This window comes from Candoia aspera, chromosome 3 (genome assembly GCF_035149785.1).
Source record: "Candoia aspera isolate rCanAsp1 chromosome 3, rCanAsp1.hap2, whole genome shotgun sequence".
NCBI classification, from domain to species: domain Eukaryota; kingdom Metazoa; phylum Chordata; class Lepidosauria; order Squamata; family Boidae; genus Candoia; species Candoia aspera.
The window spans coordinates 58419060-58433437 of record NC_086155.1 but is presented as its reverse complement, the minus strand read 5'-3'; the positions used below and the strand labels follow the sequence as shown (position 1 = coordinate 58433437).

Here is a 14378-nt window from a genome sequence, read left to right as displayed (position 1 = left end):
TGCTGCAGTTTTGCAGCAGTAAGAAATGTGATGCCCACCAGATGTTGTTGAACTACAGCTCTCAGGTTCCCTTGCTATTAGTTAGAGCTGCTGGGAGAGGGCCTTTGCCCTCATTTCCTATCCCTGTTGCATGGGAAGGTGCTGAGTTATTACAGCAACACACGTCTCATTCATTCTCAGTCTCTTTTATTTCAGCTATGCATTGAATTCATCAAAGACACACTAAAAGTGGACCAAGCATGTGAAGCCTTTCAGGTAAGTTGTGATGTTCCTGGTCTTGCCCGTATGCCAGTCCCTGAATCACTTTAAGGATTGGAGCAAGAGATCTTTCCCAGACAGCCAATGCTGCAGATGTATGTTGACAACTGTCTAATTCCATGCAGATTCCTTGTTGTTAGGCTGAGTTCAAAGAAATGCATAGCCTTAAGTGGTAAAAACACATGAAATCAGTTGTGTTAGTTGTAGACAGACAGCAGTGGTAGAAATCTTCATTATAGAATACAGATGTTGACCAACTGGTATGGAAAGACTGGCACTAGTGAACTCGCAATTAATTGCTTTCCTGATAACCTGTGATGATTAAGCATTGCCTCCATTCTACCAGTTGGATAGGGATGGTGAATAATGTTGAAATGTGTCAGCAAGTGGGTTAGCAGACAAGCAAACAACTAAATACTGTTGAAAGGAAAAATGCTGTAAGAGAGATCTGTTTACCTGATAGTGAGGCCCTATGCTATGAAGAGCTTGACTGGAACCTTGAATTGCTTCCAGAATTCAACTAACTGGCAACCAGTGCAGCTCACAAAGCAGAAGTGTTAACTGCTCATTACTGCCTGTACCACTGCATTCTGGACCAGCTGCAGCTTCCAAGTGGACTTTAAGGCAGTCCCATGTAGAGTGCATTGCAATAATCCACACATGAGATGACTGAGGCATGAGTGACTCTCTGGAGGGCCTCATGGCCCAGGAATGGGAGCAACTGGCTCACAGGATGATGCCGTGCAAAGCCCCTAGCTGTCCTAGCACTAGCTGCCAATTGCTCTTCAGGGAGGAGCTGCAAGTCTAGGACTGTCTCCAGATTGTGTACCAAGCCTGAATAGGGAAGCACAGCCCTATTCATGACTAAAGATGGACATTCTCCAGAATCAGGTAGTCCACGTATCCAGTCACTTGGTGTTGCTAAAGTTGAACTTGAGTCTGTCCCTTCCCAGCCAGACCCTTACAGCCTCTAGACATTTGGGACAATAAATGAATCAGTACAAAAAGACTAGCTGGTGGAATGGAGTGGAGCTAAACAGGGGCTAGTTCTGCTTTCTAGTAAATGAGTCTATTTACTAGAAGACTCATGATGTGTGTCTCAGGGTTTGGACAAATAAAGAAATTTCAAAGATTCTTATTACAGTTATTACAGTTTTAACTGAGGGAAAAATTCTTGGAAAAGGATCTGGAAAAATAGTGGCCATCTGGTGGTGAGAGAAGCATTGGAAACCCATCATTGCTGCAATTTTTCAATATTGTAAGAAGGGATTTTCCAATTCAGGGGAAAGGAATGTATAGCCTCTTTCACATTTGCTCCCCCTTCGTGACTTCTCTTCTGTTCTATGTTGCAAGGCAGTGGAGAAATGGTGCTGTCTTTGAGTTTTCCCAACTTCTGAGTTCTTATTCAGGGATTTTACAAGGTATTCCACTGTTCCCTGGCTTTTGTTGTGCAGGCACTGGCCCCTTCAACACTGACATGTGTTTGCCCTGGCTGATTTCATGCCAGCTGACATGCAGAAGCCATTTTCAGACACTGAATTTTAAGAACAAGCAGTATATGAAATGTTGGCAGCTTTCAATGTTTCCCTAAGCCGGGGATCAAACATTGTGATTCCTGATGTGTTCGGTTTCTTTTGCTTCACTTTGCTTCTACTTGGATTGGATTGTTCTGTGTCACTGTGTGAAAGTTAACAGCCCATGCCACATGATGCAGAGCAGCCATTTCCATGTTGTTTATGTATGCTACCTCACTCCAGTAGCACATAGGCTATGTATGTGGCAGGAGGATGAAAAGCTTTGCTGCAACAAAAGGGCCTGTGCTGATCTGGGGCTCTCCCTCATGGCCCAGTTATTTTGCTCTCCACCAGCAATGTCAGCTGCATGAAACTTGTCCCCACTGATGATCCCAATTCTACCACAGGCACAAGGTCGGCAAATGATGCTGTCCTTATTTATCGGTGTACAGGACACGGATTGATGGGTTGCCCCAACATGATTTCCCTCTCCCCACAAAGTCATCAGCTGGTGAGAGAACATTTCCCAGTCATTCATCTCTATAGGGATAGAGATGAAGGAGATCAGTTTGACAAAGAGCTAGGTACCAGGTCTAGCCATCTGTCAAAATTTGCTGGTTTTGTACAAACATTTTGCACAGGTGTGTTCAAAGGAGGCCTCACCATCAGCTGATATCAGCTGCTGGTTGAGCTCCCTTTGGACACAAATTTATGGCTATTCCAGAATAGCTCATTCTGGAATCATGCTAATCCTGTGTTCAAAAGAGCACTATACCCATATTCAAAAGAAGCCTGAACAACAGTTGACAGCAGTGAAGAGAGATGTTTCACTATGCAGATTCACTGTGTAGCCCACTGCCACCATCGCTGCAGATCAGCTGTTACTCAGGTGATCCTGCTCTCCAAGACCTGATGGGTACAGGAGGAAACCCAGCTTAAACAACTTGGACTTGTAACAGAATGGCCCTGGAAGGTAGTTTCCAGGAACTGGAGGGGAGAGGGTATGTCTGCACCAGCACAAAGTGGCCAATAGGGGCTGGGCTAATTTTCCATTCATAAAATAATGTGATTAAATACATCCATAGTGCTGCTTTTTGGACCTGGCTGAACCGATAGCATACACAGCTTTGTGTTATGCTGGACAGCTGATGTCTTCAAACTGAGAGGGCTCAGGATCTTATTTCTAGTTCGTATTGTAATGATGCCCAACTATGGTAGACAGACACCACTGTAATATGATAGTTATGAAGAAATTGCAAAGAGAAATGTTGTAAGGTGGCAGCCTTGAATCATAGTCATGTGATTCATATCCAGTGTCCCCAGTCCCTGGGTTGCAAATATACCAGCATTCCATGCTTGTCCCTCATCCACTTGCATCATTCCACACAGCAAGTGGCAGAGGCTGTAGAGTTACTGTAACTACGTAGTTTCCTATCAGCATAACCGAGCCATAAAACTCATAAAAGACAAGCAATGACAATCCAGATATGCTTGTTTATTTCTCACATTCCTAAAGTAGTATGTAAGCACCCAGCGTAAAATTACAGGGAAATTCTGTTTCGGATGTGAAAATCCTATCATCGTTTCACCGAAAGGAGTTCTGGTTTGAATTCTGCTTGATCCTGTTCTCAAATAATGATTTCCTCTGCTAAATTTGGAACTAGGAACTTGTCATGCCAGTCTGTTTGTATGGTTAGTCTCTGTTCCTCACTTCAAGTATCAGCCTCCTTTAAAGCTTTAAATGCAAATACCTTTAGGTCTATACGTATGTCTGCATGCACGTGTGAATTTATTTTTTAAACTTAGTTTATATATTGTACTGGGAAAGGCAACGGCAAACCACCCCACTATAGCCTGCCAAGAAAACGTTGCAAAAGCGGCGTCCCCCCAAAGGGTCACACATGACTCGGTGCTTGCACAGGGGACCTTTCACCTTTTTTTGTATATTGTAGAGATTTATAATCTATCTGTTAATAAAATTCCTTGGGGAATTTACAGGATTTAAAATACAATCAAATTAAAAATCTACTTTGAAAAAAACACTGTATCTTGTGTTTCCAGATGCATATTTTGTGGCTGTAATTTTCTCAGAGACATTTGTGAAATCATGGTGGAACCAAAGTCAGTTAACTACCTGCTATTTTTAGTGTTGTTATTTTTAAATGGTCCTTGACTGATATCTCTGTAGCCTACCGGCTGTAGTGATCATAGAGGAGAGGAAATCCTCCATTCACTTCAGTGCCTCCTCTTATTCAACCTGAGTTTAATTGCTCTAAGAGCACTATCTTGGCACCTATCATTCGTTGGGGTGGGGTTTAATGGGAAATGAGCACTGATGTAGTTCCTACCCTGCACTTATCTTCCAGCCTAGGCAAACACTGTTAGCATATACTGCTTTTTCCTATATCTTTAAGCAAGTGATATCATAGGCTAAAAGTACTATACAGGAGCTACCCCAAATTACTCAATACATAAAGCCATATTTTTTTTCCTTCCACTATAAAAAAGGTAGGAAACCTGCAGCCACTTTTTATGGCCCTTTGGAGTATTAAGCTTGGTTGCTAAAAACTGATGGCACAGTTCTCACCATCTTCATGTTGGAAACACAGGAACAGTATTGTAAAAGCTCTAAAATAGGCATATCAGAGTGAAAAATATAGAAAAGAAACTCAAACCCTTCCACTACAAAATTCAAACCTCACCTCATATGTAATGTGCTTCTAATCAGTTTGCAACTTTTGGCATCCCCTGTGTTAATTGCAACTCTTGACCACCAAAGATGCCTAGCCCTGCACCGTAGCTTACTTTCGCCCATCAGGACCATAACACAGTAGAAAATAATGCCCTACTTTTATATTGTATTTGTATTGCTTCAAGGGCTTTTTTTTAACTAAAAGCAGGGTAAAATAGAATATATAAATAAAATAATGGGTCTGAGGATATAATTTACAATATACATTTTTGTTAAATCATTATCAGGATCACATTTATACAGCGTGAGATCATAGAGCAGAGTGCAGTCTCTAAAAGCCTTGGGTGCAGCCCCCAGCAGCCTTCCTTCCAAAATTTCTGGCTGAGTTACTTAAAAAAAAAAAAAAGTAAGGTAAAGCATTCAGGGCATGATTCCTAGGACTCTGTAATAATAGCTCTGCTCTGGGTCGTGTGATGATGATGAGGGCTTAGAATGGAGACTCGGCAACTTTCTAAGCCATAGTCCAACTGCCTCTCCCATAGGGATGGACTGGGGATTTTTTCTGGATTTTCTTCTCTGCAGCCTATGGCTTGATCCAGCCCATTTTTAAATCATTATTTCTTTTGCCATTTTCTCTTTCAACACCAGAGTTGGTCCTGTTCTGTTGCATTTTTGGAAATTATTCTGTTGATGAACAGAGTCCTGAGACCTTTATGTAATTTCTGTTCAACATTCTGTAGGATTGAAAAGAATAGCAAGGTAGGGAAAGCATGCAGAGCATGGCTTCTGGAATTTCAGTGATGAGTCATGTGACCAGTGGGAAGGGGAGGGGCTTAGAATGGAGGAATCGGCTGACCTGCTGCAGAACTGCCTTACATAAGGGATCACTGGGGAGTTTTTCTTTCTTTTACCTTGCAGCCCTCAGCCTGTCCTGCCCATTTTCAAACCCAATCTGTCTTTTGCCAAAAGAAAGCAAATTTGGGCAGTTCAGTTATCTTACTGATAGATTGGTACTGGTGTCCAGGGAGGGAGGGATTTCAAAACAGGCAGGATGGTGGTCCTGGCATTGTGGTCAAAGCCCTGTCGTTTTATACCTGCATGCAACGTTGATGCCCATACAAAAGACGTGGGGCTTCTACCATGATGCTGCAACCACCATCTTGCCTGTCTTAAATCGCCCCACCCAGCACACTTCTGTTGAGTCCTGAGCCCCTTCACATAATTTTGTTCCGGTATTCCATTCCAATCTAATCAACTTCCCTGAAGAAGAGTTCCTGAACTTTGAAAGTTTGTATAACCTCAGTTAACCTAGTAAAGATCTTAACCACTCTGGGACAGAAGGGGATTCTTTTAATACATGGGGAGTAATTATATTAATTCATTTATTTTAATTAAATGTAAATGACATGATATCCAATTTAGTTTTCGTCTTAGCCCTACCTACTTTTTGGAATGTAGCCCTCAGATCAAAGCAATACTTTGTACTATAGCAATCCATACTATACGTGACTTTGTATGTGAGAACTTTGAAGAGGATGAAATGCGTCTTCCTTTTCTGGCCCCATTTTCCAACATATGAAGTACCTGTCCTACTCTCCCTAACTATCCACAATGAGTATATGCTGAAAGGCAAAGACTGTGTCCCAAACAATAACAGCTCATTCTATGCAGAAGTTCCAAATGTCTCCCTTTGTGGATTTCCAGCCACCTTGCCAGCTAATGTGGGATACTGTAGGATGGCCTCCATCCATTTGCTTTATTACATGCACCAGCAAGTTTATGAATAAGCCAGTAGATCATTTGTAAGTGTAATAAGAATTGGGTTTTATGTTTATCACAGACATTTACAATGCCAGTTTTCATCACATTTGTCCTCAAAGTGATTAAAAAGCATATATATTGCAACACATAGCCTCTTTCACATTCAAATTCAGGCTAGCTTCTTTAGGGTCTCACAGACATTTGTAGGTCAATGGGAAATTCATGAGTAATCCAGGACAGGGAATGAAAGTAGTGGTTAGAGCTGTGGGTTCACAGGTGCATTCTCTTTCTTGTTTTCTGCAAAAAGAACAAGTCATATGGAAAAACCTCCCTGTAGGCCATAGATGAACTTTGTGGCCAACGTATCAAATTCTCATCATAATGGCGTTTGCTGAACTCCCACTTTGTGTCTCTCAGGTTTACCACCCACACATTGAAAAATGGATTCCCCCTTTGTGTTCTCCACAACCACCCCCATCATCAAACCTACAGTATAGTGAATTCTGGTAAAGAAGGAACATTTAATTTATTTGTTTGTCAAGCAATGTGTATTTATTGATGAATATTTACATTACTTTGTTAGCCCACTTTGAAGATCAGAGGAGGATGGACTGGGGTCACCAAAAACCACGGTCTATGTTCTATTTTCAGTAGATATAGGCGCCTGATCAAGGCACAAAAACAACACAGCTGTGGTCAGATGTGTTTTGAATGATATTTGGTATTTACTGTGATTGTTTGAAGCCGTTACTAGAATCGTTGGTGAGCTGCATGCTTGCCCTAGGTGGGACTGGTGTATCCTGAGATCAACTGGCAGGATAATGTGGTTTGCCACAGTCACACAGTTTTCACACATATACTCTGCAACAGAAATTGATTATATCTTGCAGACCGAATGTTTTATTCCTTTCCACTCCCAGCTGCAGTTCTGCTCACTGAACCTGGAATATGTTGGACAAAACAGTAGTTTTATTCTGATGGGGAGCAGTAGAGCAAGCAAAATGAGATGTAAACATGTCATATGGGGACTGAAACTCCACTCAATCTAGCCATAAGATACCTTCTCTCCACACTTTCAGAATGAACTCAGCACTACATCCACAGATGTTTCCATTACTCTAGAGCATCCAAAGCAAGCATGGGTGACTTTTTAAAAAACTGGGTGATGCACTTAAAAAGAGAAATGAAATGTTTGACCTCCAGCAGCAACAGAAGTGTGTCTGGTGATAGAGTAGTATCGTCAGTGATTGGGGCTGAACATTTTCTGCCTTTTTCCAGCTGAGGGAGTGAAAAACTGACAATAGGACAAAATGTGGCAATTAAAAAAAATTGTATAATTTTGCTGCCAAATTTTGCCAGTGTAATCTAGGTACCAGGTAATGAGAATTGGGAGCCACAGGCCATACTTGTGTTGCCCACCTTGGACCTACAGTATATAGATGCAATTTGTATTTTCAGATAGTGAGACAATAGACAGATTCCCCAGAAGTTCGTAGGATGGGATTTGCAGATTTTGCCTTTAGAAATAGTTAGATTTCTTTCATAAAAGAAACAAACAAAAATATGTTCCTGTTAAAATTGCAGACAATATTAGTTCAGCAATAAGCTGTGTTCTCAGCTACACATAGGACATAATGTATCTGTCAATAGTACTAAATTGTACACTCAGTTTATCAAGACCAGCTTTCACCAATCTTTCTTTCTCTAGATACGTTGAGACTGTAACTTCAACAATTCTGAGCGAACAGTTCTGAAAGTTACCAGCCAGGAAGACTAAACTAGATATTATAAAAAAGATAAGTGGAGTTGGGAAGAGAAGAGACTTCAAATGATTGCAACATTCTCTGTCTCCTTATATAGGGTTGCTAATGATTACAATGTATAATCATTCACCCATAAATGGTAAAAGGTGAAAGGTCCCCTGTGCAAGCACCGAGTCATGTCTGACCCTTTGGGGGGACACTGCTTTCGCAGCGTTTTCTTGGCAGACTATAGCGGGGTGGTTTGCCGTTGCCTTCCCTGGCTGTCACCTTCCCTAGCAAGCTGGGTGCTCATTTTCCTGACCTCAGAAGGATGGAAGGCTGAGTTGACCTGAGCTGGCTACCCGAGAATCCAGCTTCTGCTGGGATCAAACTCAGGTCATAAATATACACTGAAAAGTTGGAATAAATATTTTATTTATTTTACCCTTTCCCACGGGAATGTCTTCAGAAATATAAGTCTATAAATGCAGTAGCACCCCCTCTAGTCATTTTATCCATTTTTGTCATGAGCACTGATGGTGAGCAGGAGGGGGCCCCTATCCAGGGGGGAAAACACATGCGTAGTAGCGAGGAATTGAGGAGTCATTCAAAGAGACACAGATCAGACCCGCCTTGACTTTTGGGATTTATCTGTCTGGGTTTTTCCACACTTCTTCAGTTGGTTAGGATTTTCTGTCTAATGTAGCAGTAATAAAACACTAGAGACCTATTCCTTGTCTCGGTGTGGTTCCTGCTTGTTAGGACAATTTTTATTCTTATTCTCTTTATGACAGGCAGCAGTGGCATATGGACTGCTAGATTTGCAGATGTACTGCTTGGCTTTCATTGAGAATTATACACAGGTAAGATTAGGGTAGGTACTGAGATCTCCCATGCAGAAAGGATGCCAAATGCAATACTTCCCATTCTAACCCAGACACGGGAGAATGAAGAGAGTTCATATTGCATCAGTGTAATTTTCTTTCTGTTGGACTTTGCATATATACATACAGGTGTATTTATTTAATTAATTTATATAGCCACCCACCTCACCGCAGTGACTCTGGGAGATGTATAAAGATTAAAAACCCAACAGTTACAAACAATGCAAGTAGTCCTTGACTTATGACCTTCATTTAACAACTATTCAAAGTTACAACAGCACTGAAAAAAAGTTACTTATGACCAGTCCTTGCACCTATGACCATCACAGTGTCCCCACGTTTTAATGTGATCAAAATTTGGGTGCTTAGCAACTGGCATGTATTTACAATGGTTGCAGCATTCCTGGATCATGTAATTGCCCTTTGTGACCTTCCCAGGGGGCTTCCAACAAGCAAAGTCAATGGGCGAAGCCAGATTCGCTTAACAACCATGGTGATTTGCCTAATGAACGCCACAAAAAAGGTTGTAAAATCGGGCACAACTCACTTAATGACTACATTGCTTAGCAATGGGAGTTCTGGTCCCAATTGTGGTTGTAAGTCAAGGACTACCTGTAGCCCTTAATGCCCAAGGTAAATAATATATTCCAACCATGTATATAATAAACTTTCTTGCATGCAGAAACCCTTGGTAGTATTATATCAGGCTTCCAGATGTTTTCCTATACAAACAGTAGGCATTGTTTCCACCTAGTTTGGCAATGGTATTATGTCTTGAGCTTTCAGACTGTGTTGCAGGGTTATGTTGACAGTTACCAAGCACAACAGCAATAGTCAAGATTTGATCATCTCTATACCTCAAAAAAGTTGTTTGTTCCATGTTGCAATAGGAAATGGTGGCAGTGAGTCTAGTAATGATGTTGGTGAGTAAAATAACAGGGAACAGAATTGCCTTAACACTCTGTTTTTTCACAGGCTCCTTATCTTCATCTGTAGCCCTTTATCCTCATCTGTATCTCAGAGGTGTACACTACAGCATCTTTTTTTCTCCATAGGAGGTGGTCCAAACACGTGGGTTCTTTGAACTGTCAGAACAGGCAGTGCAAACTATTTTGCAGAGTGACTGTTTGGCCATTGACGAGGTGAAGCTGATCCATGCTGTTCGAGAATGGGCTCATGTTGGGTCTGTAAGTACTCATAATGTGGAGGGAGAAGAAAATGGGAGAAGGATTTAGGTTGTTTTTTTTAATGAGCTTCATAGGACTAGAGATAATCCTCCTAAAGTACTTTACAATAGTCAGTGATATTAAAAGAATATAATATTATTACAACAGTGCTGGACTTGTTAAAATAACAGCACAGATAAAATCATTAAATAAAAATAGCACAAGATAACAAAGATAGAAGCAGAATGGAAAACTAGTAAACCTTTTCATGAAAAAGGTGAGTATAATAAAAGGGGGTTTAGAGCCCTAATAAAGTCCAATAAGAAAGGAACCAGAGATCTTTACTTGGGACAGTAATTCATAGTTGTTTTGTCCCTGAAACTCAGGGCTCAATAACTGACTGAAGAGCTGGAGCACAGGGACCCTGGAAGACCCTCAGTACCATCTTTTGAAACTGGACCTTCTTTCCAAGTAAAATGATAGCCCTTGCAATAAGGGCCCCGTATCCCAATCCAGTGGGATGATCAGGTGGATACTATGAGAGCTGTCACCGTGAGTACTGAGCACTGACAGGCTTCAATCCAAGAAACTCAGCAAAGTGGACTTTCTGCACACTGATGCTCCAGTATAGTTTCCCTCTCAAATCCAGATGAAAAACTGGATTGGAATGAATCCAAATGTTCTCTATCCTACAAAACTGTCTACAGTTGAGAAGGCAGCCCTTGCTTTAGAAATTTATATAAAAATAGCAGGTTAGTGTTAAGCTATTTCAAAAAAATATTTTGTCATTGCTTCTTTTAAAATCACCAGAACTGCACCATCTCTTAATGAGACATTTGTTGTGGTGTTTCTATAAACAGAATCTTGCCCTGGGTAATTTCAAATGTCCTTATAGGCAAACTTTAAAGGGTACATTGCTCTCATCTCTTTCAGAGGTTTGTCAGTATCCTCAGGCTACAAAAGCTGAAGGATTTCTATGATAGCAGATCAGGTGGTGCCTTGGCTACTTCTAATTCTATTGAAATAATGGCATAAAATAACTTTTGGCCAATAAGTGGCATCGTTCACTTATCTTGGAGGGGAGCCATGCTATTCTATGGTAGCAAAAAATCAGGAGGAGTCTGGAAGCGCCATTTCTGACTAACACATTTTATCAAAAGGTATACATTTCTGTGAACTGCAGCTCCTTCTGATTTCTTGCTATTTCGGGTACATAAATGTTTTTCCAGGATCCCTATATTATTATATAATTAGGGCAGGAAATGTAGAACCGACAAATAGAGTATCTGTTTAAATAGTTGCTTTGAGCTCTGGTATTGAGCTGAGAGGTGGCAGTTCTCAGGGCAGAGCTGTCAGTTACATTGATAGCCAACAACAGCTCTGCTTTAAAGCCATTCAAACCTGTACTGACCCTGTACTCCCACCTTGCAGGCTGTGCTGGGTAGGACCGTGCATGATATGGCACAAACTGTGGTGCCACAGCTCCGCCTAGCTCTGCTGTCACCAAGGGAGCTGACCTCTCTGGAAGATGAGAACAAAAAAGACCAGATGATTCCGGTGAGGGTGGCTATCAGCCTCTACATAGTTTCTGCACGTGTTTGAGACTTGGCGCATTCCCATCCAGCCTGTATAGGCTTTGTAATTTCCTTGGCTTGCGGGTTGTTACTTCATAGTCCTGCTCCCTGTACTTCCATTTCAGGAGGTGAAATAAGACACACTGGATAGGGCCTCTGGTAGCGTCATCCACTTTACAGGAAATTCTGTTTTAGGATATCCATCAAAGGATATTTCTTTTATCTTGAAATACCACACCCCACCAAAACAGGCTGCCACAGCAGAATGGTAGCAATTAATAGAACTGTTGCCATCTGTTAGTGGTGAGAGAAGTTCACAGAACTTACTGTACATTCAAAAGTTGTACAAAAATCTGAGTATATTTGGGAAGGATGCATTTTTAAAAAGGAGTTATACGTTCATATAAACTATTTATTAGGAAAATTGCATAGACAAAAGTATACATTAATGTAACTTTGCTGAAAAAATGTGTCTTGGGATAACCACATTAGTTCCAGAAAGAGAGAGAGAGAGAGATGAAAAGATGTACAAAATCCATGTTATAGCAACTGCAAATCTGGGGGATTATTTAAAAAAAGATTCACACTGATAACTTAAATGAAACAAATCAATGATTTGAATTTCCACTGATCCATAAAACCTTGGTTAGGAAATCCAAGTACAAGGTACAGCACAAGTACAAACAAACTTCGAGCAAAGAATATTAAGGAAATCCTGACCAGGCAGTCTATTGCGATCAGACAGGCTCTGTTGCCATAGATTGCTTACCGACTCTTTGCGGGGGTTGGAATGGGAGGGATTGAATGGATTAATCTCAGAGGCGACATGGCTGGCTGGCCACCCACTGAACAGGAACTATTCAAACTACAACATTTTGTTGCATATCCCAGTTGTAAATTAGTAATCCCAACATTGTAGGGAAGGAATATGATTAGCTTTGTGACTAAGAAAGTTATAATTAATAATTGTTTCGTAGGTGATGGCCTCCCTGCACTTGAGAGAGAAAGGGACTCATCCGTTTTCCACGGCACCTCTTTAACATATTCTGAATTTGTTACCGATTAAGTTCCATTTCTATATAGCACTGGTTCAAATATTCTGTAACCGTTTTGCCCCCTGCTAGGTGGAGAGTTTTGCTGAGGCCTGGAAAACCCATGCTCTGTGGAAGAGGCGTGGGATGCGATCCTCCTTGTGCCAGCGTCGGCATGGCACGCTGCCTCGAGTCCATCATCGCCACCTTGACCCACGGCATAAGTGACATGATGTCCTTGGAATGAGGAGGAAGCAACACTTTTGTGCCCAGCCAAGACAACTTTGTTTTCAATTTGGGGACAGACCAATGCTGCTTAAATCCATGGGGGCATCCTGCCTGCAGCCCAAGCTATATTTCATTTAGCTGACAGCACTAGACAAGGGTTTCCAATCTGTGAGAAGAAAAGGTTTAGTCTCCAGTACATGTTCTTTCCATCAGAGGCAGTATCTCAGCTTTTGGACCTTGATTTTTTTTTTTTATGGTTTCTTCCAACCCATTCCTATCTCTGATGGCAGATACCACCTGACAGTCAGGCCTACTGTTTTTCCTACTGTTTTTTTTTCAGTTGTATGGCATAGCAGTTCAGTGTTCATGCTGCTTTTTCTTGCTGGGAAATCCTTGTGAGGTCCAGCAGCCAGAAGTGTAGACTATTCAGCCGTGGCAAGTCACGTTGCCTGGGGTGCACGACGAGGAGGTTAGTCTACATTGCACCGAGTTGGGCTGAGAGAGAGTGACTGGCCCAAGGTCACCCAGCCGGCTTTCATGCCTAAGGCGGGACTAGAACTCACAGACTCCTGGTTTCTAGCCCAGCACCTTAACCACTAGACCAAACTGGCTCTCCAGGCCTACTGTATTTTATGCTTATGTGTGATTGAGATTAGATGCTTGAGCAGAAGGCTTAGGACAATTATGTTAGAAATACAGCCACATGCCACCTACAGCCCCCTTCAGCCATCCTACATGAGTATGCACGGGTGATTTTGAAGTATCAGTGCCTTTGATCTGCCTTGCTCAAGTACCCTATTTCCTTGAATTCGTATGGATCTACTTATGGTAGAACACACTTGGTTTGGTTGCCCTACACACAAATTACCAGAGATGTACATATTCTGGGCTACTTGATTCTAATTTTGTTGCACTGACAATACCACTAACTTGCCTTATCTCTTTAAATGGGATACTGATGCCTGACAAGCCTGTCTTATATTCAGAGAGGCATTCACTTCTCTGCTCATCCTCTATCCTCCACCCACCCCTCTTTGGTATGGGTTGCTGCTTCTGGTTTTCCCTTGGATGCTGTGATTATATAACCTGGTTCAGAATTTGAGGGTGATCTCCTCCCCTTTGCATTATTTTCCAGGCAGCTCCTTCCAGCCCAAAGGAACAATTTGGTTTTTAAAAAGGAGCTTTTAGTCATCAAGGAAGCCTTTCAGCTTTGGTGCCATCTCCTTGAACAAGTGTTGAAGTCTGAACTGACTACAAGAATTTCGAACACTTGCAAACCTCTCATAAACTCACACAGTGCCAGATCATGTGGGCATAACCCTCTTCTTGTTTCAACTGTCATATCTCTTACACTTCTAGCTTATATAAGCTATTTCTCATTTTTTTTCAGATTTTCATTAAGCTTGTTGTGTAGCCACATTGGCTTCTTCTGCTGCCTTCCTTAAAAAAGATATTGGAATTGTATGTCTTTTGGTGGTGTGCTTTTTTTGTAGGAACTTGTAATCTATCTTGAGCTCATTCTTCCCAC

At 41.5% G+C, this 14378-nt stretch overlaps 1 protein-coding gene across 1 annotated transcript in view; it reads left to right on the top strand.

The window, feature by feature from the left end:
- Positions 1-13165, top strand: part of BTBD19 (BTB domain containing 19) — a 50064-nt gene extending 36899 nt beyond the window's left edge. Inside the window, exons 4-8 of the mRNA XM_063297837.1 lie at positions 196-255; positions 8762-8830; positions 9907-10038; positions 11449-11574; positions 12716-13165. Coding sequence (XP_063153907.1) covers positions 196-255; positions 8762-8830; positions 9907-10038; positions 11449-11574; positions 12716-12850 — 522 coding nt within the window. The 3' untranslated portion in view covers positions 12851-13165. The remainder of the gene's footprint in view (positions 1-195; positions 256-8761; positions 8831-9906; positions 10039-11448; positions 11575-12715) is intronic.
- The last annotated feature ends 1213 nt before the right edge of the window (positions 13166-14378 follow it).